Raw genomic sequence first — 17,136 nt, forward strand, 5'->3', positions numbered from 1 at the left:
AGCACTTTCAACCAATTTCTGTCTGAAAAAATAACCATGAAAATATTTGGAACCTGCAGGTATGCTGCTCGGTGTGTAATTTAATGTGTTCGCCCCACTGTTAGCCTTAAAAGGTGTTTGGATAAAAATCTGTGGATTCAACAAGATTACAATTGCTTGAAGCAAATTAATTCTTGTTTTATGAACTCAAGAGATGAACACAGTAATATCCAAGACTATAATTTTCACAAGCAACAAACTAGTTTTGTTTTATTGGTACAGCTGATGAGCTGTTAAGAATATTAATGTGTATGGAAGAGGTGAGCAATTTGTGGCCCCAAAAGCATTACTAGAGATTTATTTTGTGTGTCAGGATTGACTTGAGAAACTGCAAGTCGCTTCTGGTGTGAGAGAGTTAGTTGTCTGCAAGGACACTGTCCAGGGGACGCCCGGGTATTTTGATGTTTTACCATCCTTGTGGGAGTCTTCTCTCATGTCCCCACATGGGGAGCTGGAGCAGACAGAGGGAGCTCACCCACGCTCTCCCTGGATTTGAACCTCTGACCTGTCAGTCTTCAGTCCTGCTGGCACAAGGGTTTAACTCATTGCGCCTCCGGGGGCTCTTGTGATTGAGATAGTTTGTATACATTGAGCCATCAGAAAGCAAAGAAAGATGTTACTATCTGTGGTTGAGATAGTAACATCTTTCTTTACTGTCTAATGGCTCAACATACACAAACTTTGTGTCATGCATGAAGTTATGAAAAATACTGGGCATAAAATTACTTTCAGGTCATGGGTATAAGACATGTATATAAAAGAGAAAAGACTTTTGTGTTAAGACTTGGGTCACATCTCCAAGATATCTCATGATGTATATGTGAATATTCCAATAAATAAATAAATAAATAAATAAATATATCTGTTTTAAAAATCCAAAATGGTTTTGCCTTCAAGCATTTCGAAGAAGGGATACTCTGTACTTTATATGAAAAACGGGATAAAAGATTAAAGGTTCTTAGACATACTATGCTTGCAAAACTTCACAGTGAACAAAACATGTGATCTCTCTCTTTCAGTTAAACCTATCTGGAAATAAAGTAACAGGTTCTTCATGAGCCAAAGATCCCGTGTTGGCCAAGTCTGAAGATTATGATGATGAACCAAAGGAACTGGCATTATAATCTCAAGAATGAATTCCAGAAAGTATGGAGTACTGGTAGATCTCAGGGAGAAAAACTGGTGCACCCTGATAATTTTCAGAGTAGTAGCTAATTATCTGGGATAGTTACTATAAATCACTGGAAAAAGGAATGTATTGGTAGAATGAAGGGACTGTATCACATTGCTGTAGAAAAAAATTAAAATGGTAAATCCTATATAATGAATGGTTTCAATATTTTTTTAAAGAACAATCTCACGAAGGAGGACATTTTCTTCATTGTCACTTTAGTAGCCTCTAAAATGGTGGACAACATGAGAAAGTAAGGTTAGAAAACAAAATCTCAAAATAAAAAGGAGCCATACTTACATTGGTGACATATTCAATATCCTTCCACATATTACACTCCCTGGGAAAGTCCGATAACTCTAAAAAATTATCCACTATCACCTGGCCAATCAAGTCATGCCTGGAGAATCGGTCGAAGTCATATACAGAGAAATGGAGTTTTCTTGTACTCAAGTCATTGTAAGGAACAGGAAATAAAAAAACTTCATCAAACACAGGGTTCAGGGTCTTTCTATGTACTTTAGTCTGGTGTTTTGTTTTCCTATCTGGAAGTAAGTAGATCTTAACATATGGATCTGACGTCCCAGAAAAGTCCTTTGCTGGCAGGTTCACAGCTTTGTGAATCTTCACCATTAGTTGTTCCAAATCACAATCATATTTCACAATAAAGTTGAGCTTCCCACAAGACTTGCTGTTATTTCTCCGCCCATCATCTGTGTCGACTGATCTTTGTTTATATAACTCTGGCTTGATCCGCCCAAGCCCTGCCAGCTGGTCCTGCTTTTGGATCTGCTGAATGTTAAAATCTGGGTTTGAAAGATTGAGCTGCCTTCGAAATGAATTGTGCCTTAAATAAAAAAAAACAACAAAGTGTATTTATTAATGATATTTAAGAAACCCATAACAAAACAAGCTGCAAGCTAAAACTAAAAGCAAAAACAATATACTAGTAGAAATAACAAATTCTTCTACTGTTTTAAAGATTTTGTTGTTGTCAATATGATTCTGACCAGTCCTGTAGCGAGGGGGTGGTTTTAGCGGTTCAACCCCCCCCCGAAATGTTTCAGATTTTTTTTAAAAAAAACTGGTTTACTCATGAATTTTAACTGGTTAACCAATCCCCATGCTAAGTCTATGAGATGCAAAAAATTAAGAGTCCCTCCAGAACTGCAAGCACTATCTCAAGCAAATATTGACAATTTATTCACACTGTCATTACTTGCAGCAATAGCCGATTAGTGAAGCAACCAAGTTGGGGGTGTGGGTGTTGAATGCTCTCATTAAGGAGGCCAGACTTGGTGGAGGTGGTTGACAGGGGCAGAGCTGCAGGCTATTGAAGGGTGCTCTGCCCCCTGCTGTGCTCTTTGCTTCAGCGTGAGCTAGGAGGCAGGTTTCAACCCCCCCCCCCCCCGAAATTGTCAAACCTCCCTGAAATTTTCAACCTTCCCCCCCTGAAATTGTCAACTCTCCCCAAATTTTTTTTCTGGCTACGGCCCTGATTCTGACATACGGTTAACCACTCAAAGAGTTTTGTTGACAAGATTAAAAGTTGCCTTAGGCCAGTGGTTCTCAGCCTGTGGGTCCCCAGGTGTTTTGGCCTACAACTCTCAGAATTCCCAGCCAGTTTACCAGCTGTTAGGATTTCTGGGAGTTGAAGGCCAAAATATCTGGGGACCCACAGGTTGAGAACTACTGACTTAGGCTAAGGCAATATGGCTTCCTCTGTGGGCTCTCATGGCTATGAACATATTCTTTCAGAGTTCATACTCCACACTCAAAACAACTACACAACACTGGTACACAAAACACAAGACTCTAGGAAAAAACCTGGGACTTAATTCATGCAGACCTTTTGACCTATCATTGAACAATCAATCCAACTGTCTTAAGACTTAGAAATGTGGATAATAAGTCTTTTAAAATATATTTTTCAGTTTTACCATAAATATACAGCAGATATTTCGTCTTGAAGGCAGCTGGTATTGGAGGATGCTTGAATAACTTATTAAAAAGGATTGGAGTTAGCAGCACAATTGTTAGCTCTACTTTCTTCCCCAACCTCACTCCATGGATGGCAAAGAAGAGAGAGAAGCAAAGATTGTGCTGTCAGCTGGTACTTGCAGATATCAGCTGTGTCCTACTAAGGTAGGAAAAAACCGGCACCTGAAAACATCAGCTGAGAGCACTTTGCTCCCTTGCACTCTTCTTCATGCTAGGAAAGGGAACGGCAGGCTATTGTTAATGTTCTCTCAATGTTGTACTTTAACTCAGACTTCCCTCTCACAACTTCTAATTTATTTGAAGTGGCGTCTTGAATACTACTGTTCTAGTAGTAATCTATTTCAATCAACTGAAACCACACAACTGAGAATAGGTTGGTAGCCTTGAATAACTTATTTTCATTATCTAAGACACTCCTGCCCTGGCATTGCTGTGTGCTCTTCCCAGCCCTATCTATATGTGGCATTCACCAAATCATCTGACAGGGATCTAAGCTCTTAAATCTTGTTCTAAAGCAATGGTACTTAAACTGTGGGCCGCTGACCACCAGTGGGCCGCAAGGACAAAAATCTGGTCCATGAGCCTCCTTCCTATTTTATCTTATTTTATTTCCACTCCTTTCGCACCGCTTGTCACTCCTTCCCCTTCACTGACCCATAGCATATGTTCTGTATCAGAAACGAGAGCTCATGTGGTCTATCCAATGCAATTTTCTGAATCAGCACCCCAAAATCAAATCTAAAGTTGATCAAAAACTGATTCGTAACCCTTTTTGTACTAATGTTGGAGAGTGGTCCCTGGTCACAGTGGTCCCTGGTTAAGTGGTTTCTGATCAAAGTGGTTCATGGTCAAAATGGTGCCTGGTTAAGTGGTCCCTGGTCAAGTGGTCCCTGGTCAAAAATGGTTGGCTTTAGGCTGAATGATGTTTGCAAGAAGACAAACCTTAATTGCCTAACTTGTCCTTTTCTTTGAAGCCAGCATGCATATTCATTTTGGATTATGATTTCTTGGTATGGGCTTCAAAACTGGAGGTGTCGTCAGATTTTTCCTTCGATCATACTATTTATTATAGTTGACTTTCTAAAGTTTCTTCCTATTCATTATGGCTCAGGCAATGATACAAAATAATATAGTTCTCCATGTAGTATTGTAGCTGTGATGGAAGTGGACGTGTACTTGTACTGAAACTCCATCATGCTCCATTGCCACATGATGTAATAGTGTTATTAGATTTGAAAAGGCTGAGACAAAAAAATTAGTGGGTTAAATCTATAAATGACTACTAGCTTTTTAAGTTAAAAAAGAGGACACTTTATATTTATATAGGTGGTTTACTTTTTTGTTAAAAGATGCTGTGTTGAACAACAGGGTACAATTATCTTTCCTTTTTCTTGCTTGTGACATGGTTGGCCACTGTCAGCAAGAATGCACTGAACTAGATTAATTTAATGATCTAATAAAGCGAAACACTTTTTATCATAGTGTCGCTTTTTATATGCTCCTCTTTATGTAATTTTGTTCAGCTGCTTCTATTCCTGCAATTTCACATGCCACCCACCCAATCAAAGCTGTGGCTAAAAGCTAGAACTTCCTTCTTCTGTCTTTCGTAAGTGTTTTATTAGCATGCTCTATTTTTTTCTAAATTCTTTGCAGGGATATATAAGCACCCACTGAAGCACAGAGAAGTGCAAATGAACACACTTTGCAAGATTAAATTGCTGTTACTTACTATGGAGCTTTAACAACCTGGTAATTTTGTCTAGCTCAAAAACCAGCAAGAAACACGTGGGAGATATACACACACACATATATATATACATACATACATACATACATACATACACACACATATATGTCTTCTACCCACATGAAGCTGCTATTGGAACTTGAAATACCTATTTCATTCTTCAGTTTTACTTCTAGCACATTATTAATTTCTTCAGTTAAATGATCTTATATGCAAATAAACTTTGCTCTCTCTCAATACATACCATTAACAAAAAAAAAAAGTAGTCATATAGACTCTGGCTTTTTGCCCAGACTGGCATTTTTTAGTATTGCAATAAACATATACATTTACACTGTTCCCACATTTTATTCTCAAGAGGAACTCCTTCTTAACAGGCATGGTTCCCTTATTATTTATAAACATCACTGGCGGTCTTATTTTTAAAACATTGTCTTTTATGAGATAAGGTTTTCTCCATGTGAGTAAGAATGATAAAGAAGACCAGTGAACAGGAAGCCTGTATAGATTTCCTAAAGTGAACATCTGTCTGTAAAGCTGTTATATCAATTTACAGCCTAAACTGTATACAAGATAAAGAGTGAACAACACAGTACCTAATTTTTCTGGGTTTACCCAAAACCTAGCTCCCAGCTAAATGTGGGGGTGATGTGCACTTTCTTTATTATGGAAATTTTTATTTCCTTTGCATTGTGAAGTATATGTGTCGACTCCCTTTGGTCCAAAAAGATCAGTTGTCATAATAGGACAAACTGCAAAAGCTGTTGAACAACCAATTAAATAGTGCTGGAACTCAATGAGACAGAGGCCAACATATTGAGCCAAGAACTCAACTTCCACCAGTTGTGCTCCCAATCTAAAGAAAGGGGTACTTGGAAAAGCCTCAGGCACTGATCTTTAGCTGAGGAAAGAGTTTTTTCCTCAATGAATCCTTACTCCTTTCTAACTACAGATGGCTACATAATTCTTTCCTCCTTGGCCACCCTGCTTTTTTACATTTGAGTTGTTTTCCAGCCATCCCTGCTCTTTCTTCCCTGGGCTGAATTATGAACAGGGCTCAAAGTATTCCTTACCTAGGAAAAATTCTTTGAATTCATGGGATTGCCATAAGCAGACAGTTGGCTTGAATGCACACACACAATCCTTAGCTATTATTCATAGTAGTATTTATTTATATTTATTTATTTGCCATATTTATACCCCACCTTTCTCTATCCCAGCAAAGGGACTCAAGGCAGCTTACAAGGGCACATACACAGTGCCATTGTATTTTAATCAGACGTTAGTATTTTAATCAGACTTAAGGCAAACGACTAATGGAAGGGGAAGCATTGTATCCATTGCTTCTTGCTTCCACATCCAATTTGCTATTCCCTTCATTAATTCTGCTCTGCCTTTTTGTTTGTTCTTCCTCTATCTTAAAGACCCTTTTTATATTTGATAAAGCAATGGGTCCCCAAAGCTTCACCTATGCGTTTCATTATTATCACAGAGCCTGCTGAAGGGTAAAAAAAACCCCTCTTCCTTATTATAAGACATCAGAACTACTGACCGAGCAGAGGGAGTTGGTTCTGTGATTTGTCGATGCATCCGAACATTGTGTGCACAGTTCTCCTTGGTCCCTGCCTTGGCGTCCAATGGAATGTCAGGGGAAGTGTGGCTAATCTTCATGGAAGAGTCAGGGTAGGTAGCCGGTTGCCCCAGGTAATCCTCACTGTATTCGTTGTCATTGGTCTCTGTATCTGTATAGTTCAGGGACTCCAGCTTGATTCCAGCCAGGCCACGTTCTCGCCAAGGAACCCAACAAAGTTTCCATGAGACAAACAGAGATACCCCAAACAAAGCAAGTCCGCATGCTGTGACAACTAAGGACAATAAACTCACTGTGATATCTGAAAAGAAGAAGGACAAACACATGTTAACACTAAAAGAAAAGATCACAGTTATAACAAACAGATCCTAGGTATTGTTGAAGAGCAATCACAGTAATTTGTAATCCTTAACTTTAAAAAAAACAATTTTAGAATTTAAGAAACAGATTTTCAAGAAACAATCATTTATGTTTAGCTATTCTAAATAACAGTATAGGCAATGATGGGTGCAAGAGGAACTGGATCTTTGTAAATTCTGATATAAACAATTCTGATATTCAGTTTCCAGATAAATGCATAGATCTACCTTATATTTCTCTGGATGTTGCAACACCAAAAATTATCAAAACCCATTGCAAAATATACATTTTAATAGAGCATGTGATCAGAATTCATTGAATGGATTGCTTGGACTACCCTTTACAAAATCCTTATATTTCTTATCTTGTATCCATGTTGACATATGTAGGTTACTGAGAGAAACAACAGAGACTGAAGGAAACAGCAGTTCAAGCATTTGGAAAACTTTCCTTAATATGTTTGCTCTAAATAAAAAAAACATTCAAAAACAGTGAACCTGAGTGGAGGTAGAGAGAAATCTTCCTGGTATTTTTACTTTTTAATTCTTTATAAAACACTAGGGAAGTGCTTAGAAATAAACTATAGTAAGGCTGACAAACTGGACCCCCCTCTATATCAGGCCTGCACAACCTGCACCCTTCCAGGTGTTTGGGCCTCCAACTTCCAGGAGTCCTAGCCATCTTATCTAATGCTTGGGAATTCTGGGAGCTGAAGTCCAAAACACCTGGAGGGCTGCAGGTTGTGCAGGCCTGTTCTATATGGTCCACACAAAACCATGTGGTAAATTATCAAGTGGTGTTAAATAATAGGTAGTTGTGATAATCACCTAATCATGTCATACACTAAAGACTAATCCTTTGCTGATGTTGTTACCTAAGGCCTTCCCTTGACATTGTGGCCTACCCAGATGTCTCTTTGGATCAAGTAAGACATCTGCAAGAGGGAAATCTGCATTGACATCCAGAAGCTGAGGGGTACAGCATCATGTGTCGAGTCAGGCATGATCCAGATCCTCTTCCATATGGATACACTATGGTCAACATCTTCTAGAAAACATTTCAAAATGGATAGTATTCCAAAAGTCCTCTTGTTAAAGTGCTCAATGTGTTGAGCACATACATGATACAAATCCCCTCTTAATATAAGCTATAGGCAGGACAACATAGGGGAATACAACTTAATGACAATTATTACTCCAAATTAGAACAAATTCATAAAAGCAAAATAGATAATTTAAGTTTTGAATGATTCAGTTCTTACCAACTCAGTAAGATTACCTTAGCCAGGATTAACAATTGGGATTTGCCCTAAATCTTTTCATCTTAGTGTAACCATTTATTTTATATAGATTAATTTTTAAGGTGGGCAATATAGAGTCCTTGTGCAAACTACAAGACTTCCAGAAGGCCCTCAAAGCCACCAGATCAGGCATGGGCAAATTTCAGTGCACGAGGTGTTTTGGACTCCAACTCCCACAATTTCTTTTCTTTCTTTTTATTAATTTTTTATTGATTTATCACATTTATTACATACTATTGCATTTTGTACATCAACCTCTTTAACATGTTGTTTTATTGTTTTGCTTTGACAATTCCCCTCCTTTTCTCTTTTTTTTTCCTTTTTTCCCCCCCGCCACAGTGCTCCCCTCCACCCGTCGCAAGCCACCATTCTTACATTTCATCTGTCCAAAATTTCATTTCTTCTTGTGACGGTAATTTTCCTTCCTTATTTTTTAATCCATTTACCACAAATCTTCCCCATACAGCATCAAAATCGCTTTGTTTCCATATACCTTTTTTAACTTTTAATATACATGTCAATTTATCATTTGTTGCTATTTTCCATGCTTCTTTATACCACTCCTCTATTTGTATATTCATTTCTTTTTTTCCAATTCCTCGCTATAAGCAGTCTTGCTATAGTTAGTAAGTTTGTTATCGCTTCTTTATCCTCCTTTTTCAATTGCTTATTGTTATATAATGATAGTAAGGCTATACAAGGACTTTTATCTATTTTCATATTCATTATAATTTCTATTTCTCTAAATACTTTCTCCCAAAAATTATTTACATATTTACATTGCCACCACATGTGTATATATGTACCTGGTTCTTGACACCCTCTCCAACAATTTACTGAGTTATTTTTATTCATATATGCTATTCTTACCGGTGTTAAGTACCACTTCCATATTAACTTGTAATAATTTTCTTTTACTCGTATCGATAAATTTTTTAAATGTCTTTGTCCCCATAGTTGTCGCCACTCTATTTCACTTATTTTTATCCCTAAATCCTCTTCCCAAATCTCCTTAAGGGTATACTTTTTTATTTTTTCATCCTTCATTTCAATTAGTATCTTATAGATTTTGCTAATTATACCTCTCAAGTTTTCATGTTCTTCTACTGCCCTTCCCTTCTGTATTATTTGTTCGAATTGATTGAGTTGGCTTCCATTTCTATTATTTTTTTCCCAGTTCATTAACCATTGTTCTAATTGTATACAATGAAACCATGACAATTTTATTTCTTTAAACTCTTCCAACATCATTTCCCTCTTCATTTCCACCTTCATCCAATCCCCTATCCTATCTAAATTTATTTCCCTTGCCTTTTTATCCATTGCTTTTTTTTAATTTTTGGGGAATTTCTTTTCCATCACTATTGGGGTTAAAATTGATCCTTCCTTTATTAACCTCCCCTTATATTTATTCCATACTTTCAGTATGTTACTCAGCATTGGGTTTCTAATTTCCCTCATTTCTTTTCTAGTAAACTGTTTAAAAAATATATTCCAAATTTCATCTTCCACTTTTCCTGAATCATTACTAAGCCAATCTATTCCCTCTTTTTTGACCATTCCTTCTATAACCAAACTTAATCTACTTGCTTCATAATATTTTTTTATATTAGGTAGCGCTAGTCCACCCTCCTTTTGCGATCTATACCATAACTGTTTATTTAGTCTGTTCCTTTTACTTCCATTACAGTACTTATTAATCATTTGTTGCCATCTAGTTAGTTCTTCTTCTGTAATTTGAAATGGTAGCATCCTAAATATAAAATTTATTTTTGGAAGTATTTTCATTTTTACTAATGCTATTCTTCCAAACCAGGATAAGTGTATACCTTCGTACTCTATTAACTTTTTCTGAACTTCTTTTCTTAAAGTTACTACATTTACTTCCTCTATCTCTTTTAAATCCTTAGTTATTATTACTCCCAAGTATTTTAATTTATTCTTAATTCTTATTCCCATTTTCTCTGTTCTATAAAATCTTTTTCTTCTTCTCTTGTATAATTAAATAGCATCATTTCTGACTTGTTCCAATTAATTTGTAAACCCGTTGCTTTCCCAAATATCTCCAGATGTTCTTTTATTCTGTCCATTTTCTCCACTATGTTTTCTATAAATAACAATGTATCGTCAGCGAATAAGCTCACTTTCTGTTTCTCCTTTTTTCCTAACCCTTCTAAATTTTTATCGTTCCTTATGTTATTAGCAAATAATTCTATCACCATAGCAAATAGTATCGGAGACAAAGGGCACCCTTGCCTGGTTCCTCTAGTCACTATTATTTCGTTTGTCACTCCATCATTTATAGTTACCACTGCTGAGTTCCTTGAGTAAAATTGTTTTAGTACTCCTTTTATTCTATTTCCCATTCCAAATTTATTCATTATTTCCCTTAATGTCTCCCATTCCACACAATCAAACGCTTTAAAAATATCTAATGATAATATCCCTGCTTTTCCCTTCCCCTTTTTAGCCCAATGAATTTTATTTAGTACTCTCCCTATCAAATTTGACATTTGTCTTCCTTTTACAAACCCACACTGATCTTCTTTTATGTACTTATACATACATTTATTCATTCTGTTGGCTAATATCGCGGACAGTATCTTCGCATCCTGATTAATTAATGATATGGGCCTATATGACCCTGGGTCTGTTAAGTCTTTATCAGGTTTGGGTATTAATATTATTAATGATCTCCTCCATGATTCAGGTATTTTATCTCCCTTCATTATTCCATTATACAATTCCAATAATTTTGGGGTTAAAACTTCTCTAAAGCTTTTATAATATTCTGTCCCTAGACCATCCAAGCCTGGAGCTTTTCCTACTTTTAATTTATTAATGACTTCCTCTATTTCTTTTTTCTTAATAGGTTGTTCCAGTAACTCTTTATCTTTCTCCTCCAGCTTACTCTCCCAATTTTCTTCCACATATTTCCTAATTTCCTCTATGGGGCTTGCTTTGGTTTGATATAGGTCTTTATAAAATTCCTCAAATACTTTCAATTTTTCTTTCATAGCTCTACATAGTTTACCTGTTTTATCTTTTATCGTATTTATCATTCCTTCCATTTTCTTTTTCTGTGTTGATTTGGCTAGTATCTTTGAATTCCTATCACTAAACTCAAAATATTCCCTCCTTAAATAAATTAAATTTTCTTGTACTTCGTCTATTTCCATTTTATCCAATTCCTCTTTTTTTGCTCTTAACCTAGCATAAATTCGTATATCTCTCTTTATTATATATGCTTTTTCAATCTCTTCTATTTCTCTTTCTAAATTCCTTTTCCTTTCTTCTTGCCTTCTTTTTAAGTTAATTGTCTCTTTTATACATAACCCTCTGGTCACTGCTTTCATAGTGTCCCATAGAACTCCTTTTGTTACCCCCTTTTCGTTAAAGCCCCATATTTCTTGCCATTCTGCTTACACTTTATCTACTATCTCTTTATGATTTAGTATTCTTGTATTTAACCTCCACCTTTTCATTTTGTCATAATCACATTTCAACGCAATCTCAATTGAAACCAAAGCATGATCCGAAATCTTAATCATACCTATATCAGCATTTAGCACTTTACTTGCCATATTTTTGGAGACGAAAATATAATCAATTCTTGTATACACCTTATGCACCGATGAATAATATGTATATCTACTTTCATTCCCTTTTACCAATCTCCACACATCCTTTAATTGCCATTTATTCATTACTCTGCTTAATTCTGTTGTTTCAATGTTTCTAGCTTTTGATGCTATCGTAGTTTTATCCTTCTTTAAATCCATACAGCAATTAAAATCTCCTCCAAATATTACATTTTGTTGATGGTAATTCTCTATTTGTTCTAACACTTTTTCATAAAATTCTTGCTGTTTTACATTTGGTGCGTATACATTTACTAATACATATTTTTCCTCCCCTATTTCCCCATATATTATTATATATCTTCCCTCTTCATCTTTCAATACCTTGTTTATGACAAAATTACATTTCTTTGCTATTATTATTGCTACTCCTCTTGACTTTGATGACCCAAAAGATGTTTCATAGTTCCTTATCCAGCTCGACCTTAACTCATTTGAGCCCCGCTTATTTTGATGTGTTTCCTGTAGGAAGATGGCGTCCGCCGCGTCCTTCTTCAGTAGAGATTCGATCCGCCTTCTCTTAATTTCCGTCCCCAACCCTCTCGTGTTAAGCGTTGAAATTCTTAATTTATGGGACATCATTTCCCTTTCCCTTTAAAAGCTTTTTTGTGGCTTGAAACAACGTGAACCCTTGTCCCTTTCCCTCCCCTACCCTTACTCCTCATTCCCCCCTCCCCCCAATCCCCCCACTTCCCTCATTCCCCCCTTCCTCCCCTTCCAATCTTCAGGACTTCTCGTCCCAATCATGGCCCCCGGCCTTCCCAATTGAGGAGGGGGGGGGAGTGAAGTCATCCCGTGGCCCAGTCTCCCTCCCCCCGAGTGCTCATTTTAGATAAAAAAAAACTTGATTGCAGTGTTTAATTTCTTCTTACATCTCGATTCCTCCAACGGCACCGATTAATTCCTCCAGTTCTCCTCCATCCGGACCCTTCTCCTCCTCTTCCTTCCGATCTTTTTCTTGTCTTCTTACTATTCCAAGCTCCTCCAGTAGTTGATAACCTTGTTCCAGTGAGTCTATTCTGTATCTCTTGCCTTTCCATTGGAACTTGAGAAAGATTGGGTATCCCCAGGTATACAAAACTCCAGCCTTCATTAACTGGATCGTGATAGGCTTCATTGAATATCTCCAATTCTTAGTTTCTGGGCAGTAGTCGTTAAATATCTCCAATTTTGAATCACCCATCTTTAGGTAATCAGGATTCTTCTTAAGTATTTTCATCAGGTCTTCCTTCTTTGCAAAATTATGGAATCGAATTATTATATTTCTGGGTGTTATTTTATTTCTTCCAGCCGGAAGGCGATGAACTCTCTCTATATCCAATTCTGACCAGTTCAATGCCGGTGTAATCTTTTGCAACCACCTCAGGATTTCGGCTTTCAGGTCTTCTTTTTTATTCCCTTCTGGATAATTTTTAATTATTGCATTATTCCGGCTGTTACGAATTGTGGGAGTTGGAATCCAAAACACCTGGAGGGCCAAAGTTTGCCTATGCCTGAACTAGATCCTCCACATTTTTTAAAATTCCAGGCTTATTTTGATTTTTTTTTTGCCCGAACTACCTCCCAAATCTCCCAAATCCACCAAAGGTATCCAAAGGTATAGTGCCCACTAATTGGCAAAAGTGGTGATCAGAAGTGACATGATATGAAATGTGCTGTCATGGCTCCTGGTTGCAGTTTCCCAATCCTATTTTAGGGGATCAAATAAGGTAGGTTATCTTTCCAATGTATATAGGTAAATGTTATTGCCAGCAAAACAATGCTTTCCGGGGCATCCCCTTGCATACCACATACTTGATTCACATCAGGTAAGGTCAATCCCCGAATAAACTCAATGGTCAGAAATGCATATTCAAAGTACTGCTCTTTCCATTATTAACAGACTGGCATCCAATGAAGACTCTTCATATCACTTGTACTGTACTTGTAATTTCACAATAGAATTCATCCATTTCTCTGGTGTATTTTCATTTTTTAAACGAACTTATTTAGGCACTCATACATTTGTGTATACTGTAATTTCTGGATGCTTGTAAAAAAAAAACTTTACTGCTCAAATATGCAGACAATACACACTGGAACAAAACAATTTTTATGCCTGTGTCAATACTCAAGATACTCTTTGGTCAACCAGCAGTCTACCACTGCATAAACTGGTTTATTTAGTAGTAGTCCCACCGTTTGCTTTAATTGCGAGCAATGGTACCACTAGTTTGCATACACGCTAAAAGAACCTTTGCACTTTATCCCAGGTTTCAGGAAACAGCATGACAAAATTATACCTTGTACCCTACAAGTTATCTAGGATGGTGAATGACACTCCCTATCAACTATAGTTTCTCCTTCTGATCTCCATAAAGTTCCATTGAAGTCAGCAAAACTGTTGTGAATAATAACACCTCAAATCAACAACTATAACTTTATTTTGAGGTTCTTGAGAGATGTTTGCAAAGATTTCAGTGGTGCCTAGTAATATGGCCATTACTGGAAGAAAACATTTCTTTTAATCTGCCAGGAATTTCTTTTAAGTCATCATTTCAAAAATGAGTGGAACTCAAAAACCTTTTTCTCTTTCATTTTAAGGACTGGCAGTGTTGGAGTCCTGAGAGGTTAAAAATGAATATAGAGCAGAAAGCTCTTTGTCCCCATAGACTAAAAGGGATGGTTTAAAGGCTGCTAAGTTTTCAGAAACTACATTTTAGAAACATGGTCTCTTGTCATTCCCTTTGTTGTTCCCAAAGGAAGAAATGCAAAACAGAAGGAAAGGGAGCAATGAAGAGTCACAAATGAAAGAGCTGTTCAAAAACATATTTAAAGGAGAGAACTTAGAAATCTAAAGCATTGCAACACAACAAAGGGGAGATGAGGAAAAGCTGAAATAAAAAGATTATTTATCTTAAATAGCAATATTCTCAAAATCATGCCTCTCCCATACAAATTTATAGTGTTTCTTTCAAATGAGATAGAGGGACAGCATAAAATCTAAAAGATATTTTGAGAAGTGGGTAGGCTTGGCTTCTCTTTGTTAAATGAGAGCCATTCAATTGTTTTTCACTTTTTAAAAAATGGGCATCTCTTCTAATAGTGTTTCCTTGAAACAACCATAATTCCACGATAATTCCCTAGGACCTAGAACACACATCTGTCTTCTAAAATACTCCAGATCTTAAATAATTCTCGAATGTTCTCCCATCCATTCATATTCGGGGTGATGCATTTCTTTGTTGCATCAATACTGATTGCTGACAAAATCTAAATCAATACTGTATACCTTAAAACCTTTCATGCATGTGAAATAGCAACATAACACTGTGATCATGCTGGCAAAAGAGGAAAACATACAACCTAGAAGAAGCTGCAACCATTTGCTTTTGTCTGACTCCACTATGAAGCGCAATATTCTATACTTCCTTCCCTCTTCCCCTGGTACGTTTACTAAGTACAAGCTAGCATAACTCCCTTTTTGTATCAATTGAACTAAGCTAAAGAGAAAGGGATAACACGGGCAGAATAGAGAGAACTGGAGAATTTTAAAAGAAGCTGGAAAAATGGGAGACAGAGGATTAATTGGGACTACCATGCGAAACTAGAGGCGCAACCAGACAGTGCGCAAAATGCACACCCTCCCATATTTTTGCAGGGGGCACCCAAATGACATCCCACAAAATCAGAATTATATTGATGCAGTAAAAGACAATGATATGAATTCCTATTACACTCAAATTACTTCTGATTTACTACTATCATTAAGCTACAATATGAAAATGGAGTGTTAAATAATTGTCCTTTTTAAAAAATATGTTGGTGAGATAACATATTTAAGTAGAAAATTGAGAAATAATGCCAGTTCATTTTCTTTCAACTGCTCTGATTTGATGGTAGAAGTTTAAGTGAGTAACTAATCCCCTATTTTCCCTCTCTTACAGACAAAATTAAGAAATGCCTAGTTGTTGGAGAATGTCTGATATGATTGCTTTAGGTATTTACGTCAGCAACACAGCCCACTCCTCCCCGGGAAGCCTTCCCTATGATGTGGAACATAGGGATCCACATGGCTGGTGGTACAGATATGCTAACCTAGTGCCTCTATCTTTATCGGCTCATCCAAAGTTATAACTGGTTTTGAATAAGGGTATTCTGTGTGAGTGAGAAAGACACTTTTTCTCACTAATGGTGTGACACCATTAATTTTGCTGTTTCAATACTTAGTTTGTAAGGGATAACAGCTTCATTTGTCATTGCCTATAAATGCAAGCACTCTACACAAATATAAAGGAAAACTTTACAGATTTAGCTTCAAAACACAGCAGGATACAATGGCACTGCTGAACTTTACTTTCAATATATTGAGACCGTGTTTTTAAAGGGAGGTTGAGATATAATCACCATTAATATTAATTATGATGATAACAACTACAGAACATGAAATGTTGACAGTCTAAAATTATAGTTTATAGCACATGGCTGAATTGTGAAATTCCCTACTTCCTATGAAGTACTCACAGACAGGACTCTATATTAACAATGAAATGTACAATGTTATACCTGTATAAGCATATTGCATTCAAAACATCTTATTCACAGTACTTACCACGCGAGACACAAAAAATAGCAGGTTTTGCAGGAAATAACTCTTATGAGAAATTGTGGGATAGGGATGGTAGAAAAAAGAACAAAAAAGCCTTGTTCATTTCTGAGAGTGGCACATTAAATGTGATACCTGGCACAGAAATCAGCACACCCAACTCAGAATCACAGGAATCTCTTAAGGCACATGTGCACTGTAGACTTAATACAGCTGAATTCCACTTGAACTGCCATGGCTCAGTGCAACAGAATTATGAGAGTTGTAACTTTACATGGTCTTTGGCCTTTCCAGCCAATGCTACTTAACTTGTATTAGTAGCATTGAATCCTTGCTGTAAGCCAGTCTGAGTCCTCTACGGAGGTGAGAAGATAGGGATATAAAAGTTTTAAATAAATAAATAAATAATAATAAATAGCAAAAAAATGCTGGATACAGAGGATGGTACATCTAGCAAAAGAAGCAAGGAGATGAAGATCCAGCAAACGCTGTAATGATTAGGAGATCAAGTCCCAGGACTTCATCCCACGGAATAGGTCAAGCATTTGGGAGAATAGGTTTTCCATAAAGCTTCAGCATACTCTGTTTTGAAGTTAAATGGAAAAATTTCCTACCTCCAACACACCTAATTCTCTGCTTTCTTTAAGATTTATCTGTTGGATTTGCTATCACTCCCACTGTCCCTCCTCCGTTTTCTTTTT

At 36.7% G+C, this 17,136-nt stretch overlaps 1 protein-coding gene across 4 annotated transcripts in view; it reads right to left on the reverse strand.

Annotated features, from left to right (window-relative positions):
- Positions 1-17,136, reverse strand: part of SYT9 (synaptotagmin 9) — a 108,629-nt gene that overhangs the window by 41,635 nt on the left and 49,858 nt on the right. For all 4 annotated transcript variants that reach the window (XR_009630910.2, XM_060766604.2, XM_060766594.2 and 1 more), the window contains exons 2-3: positions 6,511-6,850; positions 1,511-2,057 (exon numbers count right to left, since the gene is read on the reverse strand). Coding sequence is in view for 3 of the 4 variants with exons in the window: in XM_060766604.2 (XP_060622587.1) it covers positions 1,511-2,057; positions 6,511-6,850 (887 nt within the window). In the remaining variant the exon portion in view is untranslated. The remainder of the gene's footprint in view (positions 1-1,510; positions 2,058-6,510; positions 6,851-17,136) is intronic.

Source organism: Anolis sagrei, chromosome 1, assembly GCF_037176765.1.
Source record: "Anolis sagrei isolate rAnoSag1 chromosome 1, rAnoSag1.mat, whole genome shotgun sequence".
Classification (NCBI taxonomy): domain Eukaryota; kingdom Metazoa; phylum Chordata; class Lepidosauria; order Squamata; family Dactyloidae; genus Anolis; species Anolis sagrei.